Source organism: Leuresthes tenuis, unplaced genomic scaffold (assembly GCF_036924035.1).
Source record: "Leuresthes tenuis unplaced genomic scaffold, fLeuTen1.0.hap1 SCAF_4, whole genome shotgun sequence".
Lineage (NCBI taxonomy): Eukaryota > Metazoa > Chordata > Actinopteri > Atheriniformes > Atherinopsidae > Leuresthes > Leuresthes tenuis.
In genome coordinates this window covers 19,499,333-19,516,026 of record NW_027325358.1, presented here as the reverse complement: position 1 = coordinate 19,516,026, position 16,694 = coordinate 19,499,333, and the positions used below count along the sequence as shown (strand labels likewise).

The 16,694-nt window shown below is 41.1% G+C and overlaps 3 protein-coding genes across 4 annotated transcripts; all 3 read right to left on the bottom strand.

The window, feature by feature from the left end:
* Positions 1 to 634: 634 nt before the first annotated feature.
* On the bottom strand, positions 635 to 3,855 carry LOC140305921 (caspase-6-like). Of its 2 annotated transcripts, XM_072384971.1 has the most exons (8): positions 3,764 to 3,855; positions 3,442 to 3,483; positions 2,479 to 2,521; positions 2,204 to 2,353; positions 1,970 to 2,046; positions 1,613 to 1,788; positions 1,350 to 1,500; positions 635 to 939 (listed from the first exon to the last, which is right to left on the bottom strand). In XM_072384971.1, the coding sequence occupies exons 1-8, from the start codon at positions 3,792 to 3,794 to the stop codon at positions 704 to 706; spliced, it is 906 nt and encodes a 301-aa protein (XP_072241072.1). In that variant the 5' UTR covers positions 3,795 to 3,855; the 3' UTR covers positions 635 to 703. The 2 variants fall into 2 exon arrangements, with proteins under 2 accessions (XP_072241072.1, XP_072241073.1); XM_072384972.1 differs by lacking the exon at positions 3,442 to 3,483 and having other exon boundaries at positions 3,764 to 3,817.
* Positions 3,856 to 4,538: 683 nt separating this feature from the next.
* Positions 4,539 to 7,137, bottom strand: pla2g12a (phospholipase A2, group XIIA). The gene is made up of 4 exons (XM_072383830.1): positions 6,736 to 7,137; positions 6,398 to 6,474; positions 6,001 to 6,166; positions 4,539 to 5,249 (listed from the first exon to the last, which is right to left on the bottom strand). The coding sequence occupies exons 1-4, from the start codon at positions 6,956 to 6,958 to the stop codon at positions 5,131 to 5,133; spliced, it is 585 nt and encodes a 194-aa protein (XP_072239931.1). The 5' UTR covers positions 6,959 to 7,137; the 3' UTR covers positions 4,539 to 5,130.
* Positions 7,138 to 7,792: 655 nt separating this feature from the next.
* Positions 7,793 to 15,205, bottom strand: dnajb14 (DnaJ heat shock protein family (Hsp40) member B14). The gene is made up of 8 exons (XM_072384969.1): positions 15,014 to 15,205; positions 12,130 to 12,301; positions 11,337 to 11,482; positions 9,836 to 10,024; positions 9,525 to 9,610; positions 9,299 to 9,408; positions 8,817 to 8,989; positions 7,793 to 8,724 (listed from the first exon to the last, which is right to left on the bottom strand). The coding sequence occupies exons 1-8, from the start codon at positions 15,144 to 15,146 to the stop codon at positions 8,600 to 8,602; spliced, it is 1,134 nt and encodes a 377-aa protein (XP_072241070.1). The 5' UTR covers positions 15,147 to 15,205; the 3' UTR covers positions 7,793 to 8,599.
* Between the last annotated feature and the right edge of the window lie 1,489 nt (positions 15,206 to 16,694).

The window sequence follows — 16,694 nt, the reverse complement described above, 5'->3', positions numbered from 1 at the left end:
TACATCTTGTGGACAATGACAGACGCACTATGGGGAAAAGTACTGGTGTGAATGTGAAAAGAGTGGAATATCTGATAAAAAACATCGGCGTGTTGAGCGGTCAGCCCCTCGTAAGGTTAGTGTTGTCAACTGAAACAGCTGCAGCTGCGGTTGGTAACATTTGCTGTGAGGGATGGCAAACGTTGAGCCAGTCCCAACGTGTTTTTAATCTGAATTGCTGCAGGGGCTTTAGTCTCGGGTCGCATTAGAATTAAAAGTGTATGCTCACGCTTCACAGCCTACTGTGAATGTGTGTAAATCGGATAAATTTGATCCTGTGATTGATCAGTCGACTCAATCCTTTCACTTTAGCTGTGTTGATTCCCTTCTGTACAAATTCACAGAAGTGAAACTTGACAGGCTTCCCCAGAGTTCCTGTGGATTTCCCATTTCCAGTTGTTCTCTGCTTCCAGACTAAATGAATTGCCAATGTTCAGGAAGTGAATCCAGGTTGCTCCTGTAATTTCATAACCCCTTCTGTCAACTGAAACTATCAGGGCAGTTGGTTTAAGTTGATTATTCAATGCATACGCGTAAATCACGGCGCTCATTAGTTAAACAAATAAGGGCTTGAAAGAAAGAGCAATTTTCTCAAGCTCAGAAGGCGCTTTTTCATAAAGAGTTAATAAAGAACTAACTCGTGTAACCATCGGGGCATCGACAATTACTGTTTTGGTCGAAAGAAGAGTTTCTTTGTGAGCATTGATGCAAAGCATGGCACCTGCTTTTTCCCAATAGCAGTCCTGTCATTGCAGTTCCCAACACTCCTCATTGATACTTTTCTGTTGACCAGTGTGAGTAACTCTGTGAATTCGAGGGAATCTCCATACTTCCTGAGCATCTCACACAGGTCCTGGATGTACCAGGAGCCGTTGACGGTCTCTCGGTGGGAATAGTAACCTTGAAAAATGACACAGATGACAAATATCGATGTAAGCGAGCAGCAAAATGGATGATTACAGAGGTTTATTAAGATTTATAAGTTAAGATTATCATTATGTTAGATACTTTAAAAATCATCATAGTGTTTGGTCCAGTTTATGTTTCCTGACTTAAAAACAAGCAAAGAGAGCTAAACAGGTTTACAAGTCATGCACTTATAAACCCAGTTTATAACAGTGACTTTTGGATCCTGCATTATCGGAGTATCACTGGGACCCAAGTGGACGAGTTAAAGTACATCCATCAGCTTTTGAAACTGTCATGCACTAATAAACACAGTTTATGAACACACCAACAGCTTGTAAACACACCAACAACGACCCAAGCAAAGCAAACTGTGCACTTCTTAAATAACCTGGGCAACTCACCCTCAGCCACAGAGTAGCACATGATGAAATCGGCCCCAGCAGGGAGGGTGTGTACAGCGCTGGCATCCACCACCACCTCATTGGTCTTTGAGTCGTTGTCCACTGCATCACAGGGGGTCACTGGCTCGTCATGTTTGTCTCCACGGCATGCCTAAGGACACCACAACGCTCATTTTTCAGGAACTCTGTATTTCCAAAACAAGGAACACTACATGTGGACATATTCTAATGGATTCTCTTCTCTTTTTTCTCTCTACATGTACCTGCACTATAAAGATCTTCGGCTTTCCCACAAGACTCTGGCACTTGTCTCCTTTGAACATGGATGCGATACCTTGGAGACTGATCTTGCCGTCGTAGGTGTAAACATGATCATTTTCACCATGGCTCAGGAAGATGAGTAGAAAGCAGTCAGCATCTGAATGATCATCCTCGGCAGCTGGTGGAACATCAGGTATTTCTTAATCTGGCTACTGTGCAAGTCAAAGCCTGCGTAACAGGTTGGATCTGCCATAGCTATGCTTTTTACATGCAGAAGAGAAAGGAACTAACTAAAATGTCATTTAAACAACAGAAAATGAGCCATTTGAGTCCTAAAAAAAGATCATGTCTTTGAGTACCTTCATAGATTTTATCCAGGACTTCCTCTTGTTTGCAGTTATTAAAAGCCCTGACTTCAAAGTTTAGCGCCTGCAGTCTAAAGGAACAGAAAGAATTGGTTCAGATGGAGGAAAATACGAGTGACAGAAGAGCAAAGAACTGGAGACTCGCAAAATGTTGCCACAGAAAAGACTTGCAGCCTTTGAACAAGTGCAGTCATGTTCTTGAGCACACAATCACGCAGTGAGTGAAACCTTTTCTCCAAATTGTAGCAGTCTGCATTGGTTCCGGCTCTGCTGTTCAATCCCAGGCGCCAGAAGAAGCGCTCCTGGTTAAAAATCAGAGCAAGGCCTCGTCGTTTGTTGCCCATCTTGTACTCCTCTGCTGGATCCAAAGCTAAGGAGCTGTATCAAAACAAACCAACAAAAGAAAGAAAAGGCACACAATTATAGACAACAGATGTGATCTGGACCACAAATAAGTGATAAATTCAAGCTGATGGCTACACAAATAAGAAGAAGCGGTTTACCTGTGGATAAAAGCATCGGTCTCCGTTAAGTTGTCGGTGCATGCTGTTGAAAACGACGTATGCATCAATAACAAATTAAGTAATGGGAAAAAAAAGAAAGAGGAATGCACTGCATCCCTGCTTTACCAAGTTACTTAATTATTGTTTTAACCCAAAAGAAAAAAATTTAAGTTTAAACTTTGCAGGCTTTTCAGGTGTATGGTTTGAGAGTCAAAGCAGTCGTTTTGTCATCAGCTTAAGAGTCCTGATGACCTTTAATGGCTGAGTGACAGGTGGTAAAAAGGTGGCAAAGGCTCTGTTCTCTACCTGACAGACGTGACACGTTGTCTGTGAAGAGCGGTTTCACTAAGACGCTACTACATGACTTTTGACGAGAAGTGTGAACACGTCTCTTTGCTTGTGTGGGTTTTTCAGAGTCGGCACTATTTTGAGTCATGCAACAGTCCTGCAGGAAAGCCAACGCTCACGACAGTTTTATAGTCCAGTTTTTTGTCTCCATTTCTTAAGAATCGTTCACAAGCGGCTGATTGGTGAGCAAATATAACATTTACCCTGCTGCCATACTTGGATGGACAGTTTTTTTGGGTTTTTTTACAGGTCTGCAACAGGACAGCCATATCAATCCCCATGAAAGCAATTTTTTTGTTTTTGTGCTCATAAAATGTATCAGTATTTTCTCTTATCATTCCGCGTGACAAAATATTTGCATATATTCAAGCTGTCAGTTTCTAAATGACACAGAGGAAAAGGTAACCTGGAGAGTTATTAATTTATTGCCACAATACACTACAATAATCAGGGCACTTTAAGTTGATTAATAATCGCTTTGACTGCGTTGACTGCAAGTCAGTTCTTTTTACGACTTTATTTAGTTTCCCTTTTGTTTTGACAGAAAATGCACACTGTACTTCTTCTATTTCAAATAAGTCCAGGAACCTTTATAAGTGTATGTATTTTACTTACCCGCCCTGTCTGTTGCTAGTCTGCTGTCCACAGCAACACTTCCTGAGAAGGTGACAGAAACTGTGAGAAGTCCCCACCTCAAAAGTGTTTATGACATTATTAAGCCTTCCTCAGAAAGTGCAGAAACTTGGTGACTGATTGAAGAGAACAATATCCTTCTATTAAAGAGGCGACAGCACATATGCAAGAACGAAGTAAGTTTTAAGCCTGACTAACATCGTACTTTAAGACTAGGTGGGTTTTACTGATTTTAAACGCTGCCAACTAGACCACGTTTTAAGTCCTAAATTTCAAACATATATGTTCGTGTATTTTCTTTTACCTCCACCGCTCTTCTCAACCTTGTCTGACATGTCCAGGTTCGTCTTTGTTCCGAGTGACACAATGAAAAAGAATACGCTTCATAAAGAAAAAAAAAACTACAAATTATCCAAGTTGTAGCTCCGCCCTGTAAGAACATTGGCTCGATTGATAGCCAGAGAACGCGATTGGTTCTCACAGCTACGTGTCAAAAACAGCAATAGTTGTTGCTGGATTGGACCTGATGCGCTGACCGCCTCAACCTACCTAACACTATCAACCAATCGCCTGCAACACAGCAACTCTATCAACCAATCACATCAGAGTATCTTTCCGGTTGCTCAGTCCTGCATCGGCAAAGTTGAACTTCCGTGTTTGCTGCAATTGAGCAGGTAGAGAGTTTGACAAACAGGCTGGTACAGTTCGGAAGTTTGAGAACTTAAAGAGCTAACCGCAACTGCCCAGTTGTTAAATAGAGACATAATCATGAGACCAAAATATTTTGTATATCTTGAGTGATTAGCAAGTGCTTGTTTTAATGTTATCATATCTGCATCCATTATGCTTACTGATGCTTGCTTTTCTATGTGGTATTTTATATATTTCATAAAGGGCTAACAAAACTGATCCAAATGCTGCCAATATGGTGTTAACTAAAAGTTACAAAGAGTGTCATTGCAGGAAAGGTTTCACAGTAATGTTTTATTTAACAGTCAATTATTTTATTTTCTTAAAGTTTAAGCTTAAGTTTTCAAATGGAAACAAAGTTAAAAAACAAAATTAACAACAACTCTTAATTCAGTTTGTAGTGACAACTTCAGCTCCAAAAACTTTATTTTTGAATGGTGTGCTGAGGTGTTGCTCATTTGTCATGGTAAACGGACCTGCTGTGCAGAAAAAAAATAGGTTTGACTATGAAATCTAGATTTGTATACATCATCTGACAATGTGACAGCTGAACAAAGTCAGTGTTTTACAACTAGATGCTTCATCCCTCCCCCATTCTTTTTAGTGTCCTCTAAAAGTTCTATTACAAATACTGAATCCTGCTGAAACATTTACGAAGTCTGAAAGTCTAAACATCCTGTTTCCAGACCATCAAAGAAAACTAGCATTAAACAGCATTCACTGCGATTTATAAATAATCAATTACATCGGAGAAATATAAATTATTCACTTTAGAAACGGAGGTTATTTAACTCTGCATACACATCTCTAATATTCAACAGACAGAGGGAAATAATACAGATTAGTGCCAGCCAAACAAGCTGTGTCCCTGAGAAAATCTACAAGTTTAAATGAAAACTTTATTGCTGGCGTTATTGCCCCTCCACCCCCCTCCTCCCAACAGAGTTATATTTCTAAATGTGTCTTGTTTCAACAGTAGCGTCACAGTTCCCTCTTCACTTCATAATGACAGACACAGGACTCCCGCTGACTGTCCAGGTATGGCTTACATCCCAAGTGCATGACGGCGTCAAAAAGGAGAGTCACTGCTGACTCGCATGCTGTTGAGACAGAGAGAAAAAACACAAAGGAAAGAACGTGAGCAAACACACAGCTAAGGGGTCGTTGTCTTTTTAGTGTTGTCAAATTCCAAATCCTGCCGTGCCTGAGATAGAGCACATCAGTGAGCTGTACGGTGCATGTGGCCGAGAACAAAAGCCTCTCACTTTAGATGGACATTGGCACACTCTGCCATGCCAAGATGTCGTGAATGGATAATATTGTCTTTTGATTTTCAACCATTAATGAGCAACGTTACAACAAAATAATCCAGTGCCAGTGATTTATTGTATAATGGCCGTTTTCTTATATTATATGCAAGACAGGGAGGTTCTCTTAAATTTACTGCCAAAAAGTGCTTGACAGTATTTACATCAACCTTCAATCGTCTCATCCAACCAGGGCTGTTTGGGCGTAGTAAAAAATCATTTCTCAGGTTTGGGGGTTATAAACCATGCCATGTATCCAGATAATTGACTTTTTCCAACATGTACATAGTAGAATTCTTAACTTATAAGAAGATTAGTCTGTGTTCAAATGTTGCTCTGCCAGTGTCAGTGCTGTTGATGTTAAAGGAAAGCTGTGACCTACCAAGAACAACCAAAATAACTCATTACAATTAAAGTCGGTGCATAATGAAGAACTATCTCGATTACCATTTCTTCTTTCATAGGCCAACATTCAGAGCTTTGAAGCATTTGCGTCAGCTCAACATCCTGCATGTGGTCTGTACAGACCTGGTCAGTCTCTCACCTTGGACAGTCTGGGCCAAGCCCAAAGTTTTTTGCACATTTCTGCAGATAGTCTCAAGACAGTCCTGGAACTGGTCGTCACAGTCACGCTTCTCTTGGCCGCAGGTGTCATAGCAGCGGTCATGTTGGTTGCAACATTTGGTCATGGATGGGATGCCTATATCAAACTGGAAATAATAACATAGTTACTATCTGGCTGTGTGTAAAGCGTGTGTTTGACGGACAGAAGGCAAAAAGTCTGTCATATGCTTTGACGTTTTAGCCTCAAAGGTTTCTTTTTCTACCCTTGCTATGACCAAAAACACCACTTTACATCTTCAGAAAGCATTCAGTCTGCCACATCGTACACATTTGTATGTACCAGACACAAAAGTGGCTCCCAAAGAGGGTCAGACTACCTGAAATCCAAAGAGTGGGGAGCCGCATCCGTTGGGTGGTGGCTGCTTGTACCCAGGACGAGGCATTGGCTTGTACCCTGAAAGACAAAGCAAAGGTTTCCTGTCCTTTCACTATCCATTACCTTGTTATTAGACCAAACCACGTCCGTGCAGTTACAGAGTCATTCACTGGGCTGCAAGTTCTCTTAATGACATTGGCAATCATTAAATGGTCTCTTAACTATAGGTAATTCGTTCAGTATGACTTTGCATAACAATGGTTGGATCAAATATATGTTTCAGTAAATTGGCACGTGTATTGTTCACTAGTAGAACGGCATTGATGACAGCAAACTCACCGTCACTGCACTTGTAATGACACAGTCCGTCATCGCCACCAAACAAGTCCAGTGCTGCATTCAAGTACGTGTCAATTTTGTGTATTCCATTACGAATAGTTTTCAGAGTCATTCTCCAGTCTGGAGTCTCTGGTTCTTGTTTGCAGGCAAAGACATGCGGGAAATATCCACAGCAGAGCAAACCCTGTACAACAACCAAAACAAATCTGTGATACAGCATCATTCACTTAACGCCACTGTTATAAAAACAGCGTTTCCTGGCACGTTAGTTTAATTTATCCGAGTTGTTCATCAGCCCGTTGTCTTGGCAGCATATCAATCTTCTATTCTACTTGTTTTCATTTCACTTCCAAATCATCAGCGAGGTTACTTGTCACAGCTGTGATGTCGCTTCCGGGTTTGGCGCCGTCACGTGATCCAACTCACGAAGACGTTATGTTGTCATATTTTGTAATACAGGAAAAGAATTGTAGAATGTGACACTTCAGATGTAGACTACACATAAAAACAAGATTTATTGTCTTTTAGGGCTTAGAAAAAGTAAATCAAGTCGCCAGTCACCGCTTAAACACTGCTCCATATCTCAACTGTGGCCTACATGACCCATAGTTCAAAGGGCACAGCGTCTCCATAGTTTCACTATCACAATCCTCTTAGCCTTTATCTTCGTAAATGACTCAGTTATCATATTTTATGCATCCCATTCAGTGGAAAACTGCTGGGGCTATTGACCCGTAAAAGGAGCATGTGCCTATTCAGCCAATTGTAACATCTATTTTTTTTGTGCCGACAACATATCAGGAAAATCCACTCACCTTTCATTCAAGAGCCGCAAAAGAATATGTTGATTTTCATTACAAAAAAAAATCAATGTGTAGAGCAAAAGTTTGGAAAACAAAAATCTAAAATTCCACAACGACGTGTCAGTTTGTGCTCATGTGAGCATTTGTAATTTGAGAAATTACAGAAATGATCCTTTTCTTTTCAGATCAACATTTTTTTCTATTCAGTTTGAAAGTATTTTTTTAAGCTCACATTCAGAGACAATAACATCCAGTCCATGGTGACAATTTGACTTTATTTAAATGATTAGGCGAGCATTGAAGAAAAACCCGGTTTCTTCTATAGTTTCTTAAATAACTGTTAACTTTAAACATTCAAAAATGAAAATTTACAACCATTTATGAACGACAGCTTCGCTGTTCGTTCATCTTTAGTCCCAACCAGCTTCACAGTTTGCAGTTGAAATTGTAACGTTTATGAAGTAGCAAAGCCACTCTCGATGATCCACAGATCTTCATCCACAAGTTGTGGTGAGCAGGAAGCTAAAACAGGCAGTCTGTATCGTTGTTGTTTTTTTTCACCCCTTCGTGATACAGCTTTGACTCGAGGACAGCACCTCCAGATGATCCTATCATGTCTCAGATTTTTCAGTTATGACGAGCAGATGATGCAAAAGTAGCTGTTGTCTGTTTTGTTCCTCAGACCGCATTTCGCTTATGCAGAATGCCTCTCCAGTTCCCGCTACTCAAAGCACATGCCTTTACAATCAAGTATCCTTGTCCTTACTCCGAAGAAAAAATAAGAAAAGCATTGAAAGGACAGAAAACAAAGGACTTGCTACAGTGTGTAGACTGGTTCATTATGATGTAACAAGGCGGTTCCCAGGATCAGGCTGGAGTGATGTAAAGTATTTGGCAGGAGGGGACATGAGGAGAGGGACAGTTTCAGACTTCAATTATAGAGCTACACTATTCAATTAAGTTTTTGCTCCTAGTGCATTTACTCTTCCTTTAAAAAAAAAAAAAAAAAAGGATCATATATGTTTATTCATACACTTTTAAATGTTCTAAAAGCAGTCAACTCATCCGCCTCTAAACAAGTTATTAAGTCTGTCCAGCTCCTTGCAGTTATCCATGGTCATAAGATCTGCCTTCTTGCGCATTCGGTCATCCCTGTATACCTTAGCAGCGTAAAGCAGGTCTGTTTCTGGGTGAGACAAGCAGAGATCATGTTAGAAATGAAAGAAGAAAGGAAAGAAAGAAAGAAAACTGTGCAATCATTTAGCCATAGTTACTTACTCGTCTGTCTCTCCTTCCAACAGTTATTTCTAACATTAGTTACATAGTCCTCTTCTACATTTTTTTCAATTTGCTGCAGAGCTGAGCCCTTAAATTCAGACTTGAAATCCCTGGTGACGTAGTAGTCAACACGCAGGTTTTCTGTCTGTCTTTTTACAGTCTGACCCGTGGATCTAGAAGAGATGGAGGAAGGTACAAAAGTGAATGAAAAACGCTGCCTACTGTTGTCCTTTCCAACATGCCGAAACTGGGAAAGTACCTTCAAGTCCCGTTATGCAAAATAAATATATATAAAAAAAAAATACTACATTGTGTTAAGTTTACACAGGGCGGAGTGAACACAGATGTTGAAAAGTGTACTGAAAGACTAAATCAGGAGGTCAGTGACATGCAGCTTTACGGATATGAAAGATGAAGGAAAAAAGAAGCGTGCATGCCTGCTGCATGCTTACACAGGCTACTGACAGAGTGAGTGTACGTACGGTCTAGAATAGAGGCTGTAGGGTGGAGGGGACACCATCATCTGGCTCAGAATTGACACTAAAATCAGGACCACGATGGGCATCAGTTGGATGAACATTGAAAAGCCACCCTGGAAACAAACACAGTATGTGAGATCATGTTCTGATATTAGACATTTAAATACATGAATGTCTGGAGAATAAATGCAAAAACTTTTGAGATACAAAGCTGAATGCATCGACATACATCTCCTCTTTCCTCTGTTCTCTCTTGCCGGGAATCCGTCTGATGGCTGTAGCTTGTCCTGCCGTTGGTGAAGGTGTGTGTGTTTGCTGTAGACAAAACATAATGGTTCAGGTCTGCGCATACGTATGTCACCAAACTTGTTACACCTGCTCACAAGGTCAGCATTTAAAACACCACAAGCCTACTGCTACACATCATCTGGAATATCTGAACCTAAGAAAAAGCTGCAGTCATCCCAACAATGACAGCTCCATGTATGTATTTATCAGCTTTATGTGGGTAACCGTGAAAATGAGCCGTAAGCATCTTACAGGAGGGGAAGCCGCCTCCAAAGAACATGTTGAAGAGGTCCTCGGGAGTGATGTCCGCCTCGAAGCCCCTGTGGAAGTCAAAGCCTCCCGCTCGTGAGTGGCTTGGACTGCTCGGCTCCTCTCCTCCCGTCAGATCATACTGCCTTCTTTTCTCCGGGTTGCTAAGCACTGCATAAGCATTGCCAATCTCTGGAGGACAAAGAATCAAGTCAGGAGAAAAACTGAGATTTAAACCCATTTTTTCCAGATGTTACAATACAGAGCTTTTAAACTGCACCACAGGCACAGTTACAAAATGCTACATTTCTTAAGTGTGGCATCGTTAGCATCTCGTTTATCTTGCCCCTCATGCTCTCTGTCATCAGAAAGGACTCTCTACAGGCCTCCTGTTTACAACACAGCAAACAAAACTGTTGTGAAACAGAGGTCAGGAGTACATCTACTTAAGACACATGATATAGGGACATGACCTTGATATAATTTAGTCACGAGTACAGGCATAAGGAAAAAATAAAGATTCCATCAATTAGAGAGAAAGAGAAACAAAAAAAGGAGTCACATTTCGCTTTCGTCTCTGGTTGTGCTCTTTTTCCCCTCTCGTAACATAACTGTATAACTGAAGCAGGTCGCATTGGCAGAATAGGCCTATAGGCTTTGTATGGGATCATTTAGGGTTTAAGTTGAATGGGAGTGGATGGAGACCCCCTTTAATACAAAGGGGGGTGTCATGGTATACTGACACTACCAATCGTGACATTAAAACCATTATGTTTTTATTATTTTAGCGTCTGCTAAATGCATAAACATAAAAGAGCCTTGGAAGGTCCTACAAAACCACCGAATTGTGACATAAGCCTTTGCTTATGTTAGGGATTAGTGATATTGGTGATTTTGTTATATTTGACTCTGTGTTGATAGCAGCCATAACATCTTGTGGATCTTTATCAAAATCCATCGTCTATAACAGTGAATTTCATACAGTGCTGTCAGGTTATGGTACAGATCTTCACCTCCCATCGCTCTTGTCGAGAGTGCAGTTAATCTGAGACAAAAGTCAAAATAAACAAAGGTGGGAAACTGTTCAAATTGTTAGAGTTTGTTTCCTTTACAATATTGTTATAGTGAATCTTTTTGGCCCTGAAGATCCTACATCGTGGCTGCTTGAACTGATATGAAGGGTGTTGCTGAATAACTGTCACTGCACTGTGCCTCTGTCTGCGCTACTTTTGTAAAGTTTGTTTTGAATTATTTCGTGCTCTATGCAAAGCACCGTGACTCACCTTGTTGCTGAAACATGCTATATGCCTCGCCTTGTAATGCAGTCTGATATTTTACAGGCTTTTTCTTAAACAAGGCCATAGGCAGGCTTTTCATGAACGTGGCAACGAGAAATGGCTTCACCAATGAGAAACTGGACTGGTAAACATTAGTGACTCTAAACCCCGTGCAAATTGTTGTTTTTTTTTTAATTTATAGGGCTAATTAAATTCAGGGACGTTACTTTTAAAGGCTTCTGTTGCTCCGGGTGCGTGGTTTTTGTCTGGATGGAACTTGAGAGCAAGTTTCCTGTAGGCTCTCTTGAGCTCGTCATCATTGGCCTCTTTGTTGACACCAAGCACTTCGTAATAGTCCTTACACCGTTTTATTCTGAAAGACAAAAGCATGGAGTTGACAAGACTACTCCGATTCATCATTTACTGCGTTTAGATCACTGAAGCGTGATCTAATTGAAGGTAAAAATGACGCCGCACTGGAGACAATACAAAGTCCACAAGCAGTCTTACTTTTTCCATCAGACATGATGCAATTTTGAACCTACCGAAGCGTCTCCATGGGGAGAAAAGCACCAGGGGAAAGGGTGGCTGTCTAATTCAACTACAACACAGTGAGCAACATGTTTAGCCTCCAAACTGAGATGCAGATTTCTAAGACCTGATTGGAGTTTTAGCTAATGTGTGGTAGCTAATTTTGTGCATTCCTTCCTGTCTCTACTCTTTTGGTATCAAGTTAAAGTATGTCATGGTTACCTGGTATCTAGTCCACACAGCTAAATATCTCTCAAAGCCCCCTCACAGGAGAACACAAACATGCAGAGGTTCCTATAGCAATAGCTGCTCACAAACACTGCTGTGACTCTGGTGTCCTCCTTTGGTCACAGATGAAAAGGTCTAATCAAATTTGATAGTGCCACAGAGCCAGTTGCAGGGATGTATAAAAATAGCCCGCTTAAGTGGGACAGATGATAAAAGCAGCCAGTTGAATACAGCAAGTCCGAGCAAATCCTAAATTCTCACCTCTGTACACCTTCAACCTGCTCTTTGGTGAACCCTTTAGAATCAGCACCTCCAGATTCTTGTCTTTCTTCTTCTGGCCGGGCACCAGTAGTTTCCGAGTTTTCTGCAGGTCTCCTGCGATATGCGCCACTACCCGCCGAGCTCCCATTCTTTGTTAATGCATCCAACAAAGCTGGAAAGGCGAAGAAGAAAAAAAAAAAACATAAGCTCAAGACAATTTAGATGACTCATCAACTGGGAGAGGATAACGAGCAGAGTTTCAAAGAATAATAACAAAAAAAAAAGACTTCCATAAGAGGAAATATACATACATATACATTGTATACACAATATACAAGTTCTGTTAGATTTTTCTATTCTCACTGCCTAGTTATGCTTGTAAAGATGAGGCAGTGCAGAAAATCATGACAGACAGCTAATTAGGTGAAATCTGTTTAAGAAGTCTGAATTAATCGGCAATGATCAATTAAACTGCTCCTACATACAACAGAAACTGGAATAATCTTTACTTCTGGAGCATTTCACAACCACAGCCCGGGACACCGTATGTAAAGTGATGCATAAAATAACAATAGTGTGAAAAGTAAAATGTATGCCCCAAAGCCAGGTCAGGATCCCTCTTTGAGTTGATAAAAATAACCAAATTCATACAGATTTATCCATTAACGTGTTGGATCATTTTTCCTCACGTGACCCAAGTCAAATGTTTAAAACAGTTTCAGTGGCACAAGCACGCACGTAAAGTTCTTACAGCGACAAGAAAAAAATGTTTAAAAAGCTGCTATAGATGTGTGGGCACTGCACTCTGCTTCTGAGCCCATTCCTGCGCGTGCTGAGCGATGTCAGTGCAGATCTGTGAGCATGCCGTGCTCTGAAGGTAAAACAAGTTCAGCTCTGAAGCAGTGGGACATCGATGCGTCCAATCAGAGGGATTTTGGCAGAGCTCAACGAATCATCCACCTCAGACAGTCTGCCAGGTGTTTTAGACAGCGATCAGCTGCCTGAAGCGGATTCCCATTGCAGTGTCACAAAACGGTTTCCTATTCCTCCTGAAAGTGAACCTGGAAGCGGTCGCTAAACAGATGCACCTCCCGAATTAGCCTAAATTCTCTGAACTCCCGTTGTCTTCTAAGCAGTAACAATTCCATTTGCACACAGCGGTCTTATAAAAGACATCACCCTCAATGCTAAGATGCTCGTTATGCACGAAGCGTGGCAATGAGAAATTCAAAATCTGCACAGAAGTTATGGTTTTTCACAGGATATTCATTTAAATCAGTAAAGATTTCTATCATACTGTAGTCATACCAGCCTGGATTGTTGTCTTTAAGTCAGACCTATGCCCCAAAGCCAGGTCAGGATCCCTTCTTTGAGTTGATAAAAAATAACCAAATTCATACAGATTTATCCATTAACGTGTTGGATCATTTTTCCTCATGTGACCCAAGTCAAATGTTTAAAACAGCACAGCTTAAAACCTTTCTTTATGTTCACTGCATGCTCTCATGAAATGTAGGTCACGCATGTGCACGTTGCCCAAACTTCAGTGAACTGATAAAACTGTTGCTATTATTTACTCCGTTAATGGACGTTTCACTCTTCAAAAAGTCCAAAATTGTGTAGAGCGTCGATTCGGATTTCCCCAAGCCCTGTGCGATCTGTTGTCAACCATCCAGAAGTAGCCTCAACTGTCCACCGTCGCATATGAAGATGAAAACTGTGTAATCCTCCTTCTCAAGTGTCAGAATCAGTGAATATTCAAAGTTGTTTGAAAAGATGATTGGAATGGTCCACTTTTTGGACGACTGATCAGACCATTTATTTCAGCAGCTACAGGGTGGGTAATATAAATATCCAAAGCTTCACCACCAAAATGTGCTGAACTTGCTCGTCTGAACTGCAAATCAGAGACAATGCTTGTGCCTCTCCCTGTTGTCATGGCAAGGAGTTGGTAAATCCACTAATTTCCTGCTGGCAGCTTAATAAGTGCTTTAGCAAAGGTCAAGGGATGCAGGTATAAGTAGAAATAATCATGCAGACTTGGGGTACTCTAAGACGTTACAACAAATGTCATTTCAACCGACATGTTACAGATTAACAACTGAGTAGTTACTAATCATCGCTGTGTGAATTCATCTATCCTATTATGCAATCACTCGCTGAACCAATGAACTACAGTCCATCCCTTAACACCGGTTTACCGTCATCTCAAAGACTCGAAGGTCTCACGGATTAGCCATTACCTCAAGACTCTCTCCAGGCTAATCATACAATTAAAGGATTGGTAGGTGGTTGTATGACCCGGACATATTGCCCTAAATCCCTTCTCTGGACCCAGTTCCTTGGTCTAACCACAGCAAGGATTGCCGCACATGCACTCAGACCTCATATTAGCCTTTAATTGAAAGTGAAATCACGGCTAATGCAGGCTAACAAGGTGGACTCCATCATAACAGACAGCTAGCATTGCGCTGAGCCACATGACAGCTTTGACATTCACCACCAAGCAGACACTTGGAGTTGTTCTAAAAGGATAACGGTCATCCCGTTGGCTTCATTTAACAACATCCTCATTTGATGCACTCAGAAACCCTTTACAGGGAAGCGCAGGCTAGGTTAGCTGTCAGGCCAGCAGTTTAGCTAAAAGCGACGTGTGTTGTTGTACTTACAGTCATTAAGTCACGATTCAGTTCTGCCGATCAGTAATCACACAGCCGTTTGTGGCCGTTACACAGCAGATTGACTGCCGTGAACCAACACGGTGACTGATACGACCAAACGCCAGTTACATGCTAACACCTGTAGATAAGAAGCAGCTTGCTCTTGTGCTAACTTTGCCTGCTCCGGCAGGCGAAACAAACGATTCATTCACCAACGGCCTTACCTTTAGCTTTAACAGTCGGGTATAGCTTCTCTGCTTTGTTGAGAAACTTCAGCGCTTTATCTTTGTCGCCGGCTTCGAGAGCTTTGATCGCTATATTTATACACTTTTCTGCCTCGTCTCTGTTGCCTTCCATCTTCTCTCCTCTTCCTCGTTCCTCTCCCAGCAGTCAGCTGAGCAGCTCACACACCACGTGGTCAACAGCGCTGACAGAGGACGCACGGCAGGTACTACACACGGGCACAAATATGCCCCGAGAGACGGTGGATGTGAGGTTTCGGAGCTTCTAATTCCATCCCCTGGGTTTTTGTCATTCGCCACAGCTGAGATGTACAAAGGTTTGTATGTCTGACAGCTGAATATGCTCTGTAACGACGAAGCATCGCGGGAAGTGGGTAGCCCACGAATCAATGCGAGTAAACACAGAACGCAAATACTCTGAACTCTGTGTTTGATTGAAAATAGAGAAAAAGGAATCATATCGAACTTCTACAATCACCTGCGATGTTGTTCTTTTTTTTTCAGACCTAAGCTCAAAAAGGTGTGACAGGACATACAGTATTAACAAGTAATTATCTGGGAAGCTTCAGTTGCTCAAGACTTCAGTTTTTTAAGTATTATCAAAAAAATGATTAATAATGTGATTTGAATGGGAGAAAGGACTGGACTGCAGGGCATTTCAAAACCTGGAGTCATTTTCTGAGGCGCCATGTTATTATGTGCACAGAATGGGATTAAACTGTCCTGCTGAAAACACCAAGACTGGCCTTGAAAAAGCTATACTTTTGATGGCAGCTTGTGATGCTTCAAAATCTGTATGAAGTATAATGTTCGGGACTAATGCTACTATCTATAAATGCAGGCTTTGGACTGTTTGTTAATAACGAGCCAGATGGTTATTCCACATTTTTATTTACCCGAACAGTTTTACTCTTACCCTCAGTTCATCTCAAAGGATATCGGGCCCAGAGAAGGTGGCAGTGTTTCATATCTTCACTACATATGGTTTGTCTTTGCATACTGGAGTATTAACTTGTGTTTGTGGATGTAAGCAACAAACGGTAAATAGACTGCATTCATGTTTAATGCTTTTCTAGTCTTGTGACCACACAAAGTGCTTTAAGTGTCATTTAAACACATTCACACAACATTGATTTGTAGAAAAACACATCTTTTAAATACACAGTAGATGTGCTTTATTGTCATAGGTAAAAAAGCAAGACAGATGGAACCATCTTCAACTGGACATAGAGATTTAAAAAAAAAAAAAAAGATTTATTCATATGAACCTAAATCAAAGGGTTAGCGAGGAGTGTTGAGAATAAAGCCAAAGATGAACGTACATTTTTTTACTGCAGGTGTCCATCAATAGTTTTAGACTCCCTTAGTTTGATGCTGAAATAGATATTAAATATAATCATACCCTCTGGCATCAAGACCTTTGGGCAGCCAGAAACGGACGGTCAAACTAGAGATGACCTTTGATGTCATATCTTCTTTCAACTGCCTCCATGGGCTGAGGTTCCCTCCTGAGCTGGTAAGCCATATAAAGATGTGTGTGGCTCCAAAACATTGCAATAACAATTTTATGATGACAAAATTGTGGATGGCACCAAATATCTAAAGCCAGGTGGAGGCGATCTCAGTTCTCTGGGAAGTTGTAAAACACCCTGACTCTGTACAT

Coding starts and splice junctions, on each gene's coding strand:
- dnajb14 (XM_072384969.1), bottom strand. CDS start 15,146: ATGGAAGGCAACAGAGACGAGGCAGAAAAGTGTATAAATATAGCGATC. Junction 9,409..9,524: donor GAACAGAGGAAAGAGGAGAT/GTATGTCGATGC, acceptor GTTTGTTTCCAG/GGTGGCTTTTCAATGTTCAT. Junction 8,990..9,298: donor TACAGCCTCTATTCTAGACC/GTACGTACACTC, acceptor CATCTCTTCTAG/ATCCACGGGTCAGACTGTAA.
- LOC140305921 (XM_072384971.1), bottom strand. CDS start 3,794: ATGTCAGACAAGGTTGAGAAGAGCGGTGGAG. Junction 2,047..2,203: donor TGCTACAATTTGGAGAAAAG/GTTTCACTCACT, acceptor CTGTTCCTTTAG/ACTGCAGGCGCTAAACTTTG. Junction 1,501..1,612: donor CGAAGATCTTTATAGTGCAG/GTACATGTAGAG, acceptor TGGTGTCCTTAG/GCATGCCGTGGAGACAAACA.
- pla2g12a (XM_072383830.1), bottom strand. CDS start 6,958: ATGATGCTGTATCACAGATTTGTTTTGGTTGTTGTACAGGGTTTGCTC. Junction 6,475..6,735: donor TCATTACAAGTGCAGTGACG/GTGAGTTTGCTG, acceptor TTTGTCTTTCAG/GGTACAAGCCAATGCCTCGT. Junction 5,250..6,000: donor CTTGGCCCAGACTGTCCAAG/GTGAGAGACTGA, acceptor CTGTCTCAACAG/CATGCGAGTCAGCAGTGACT.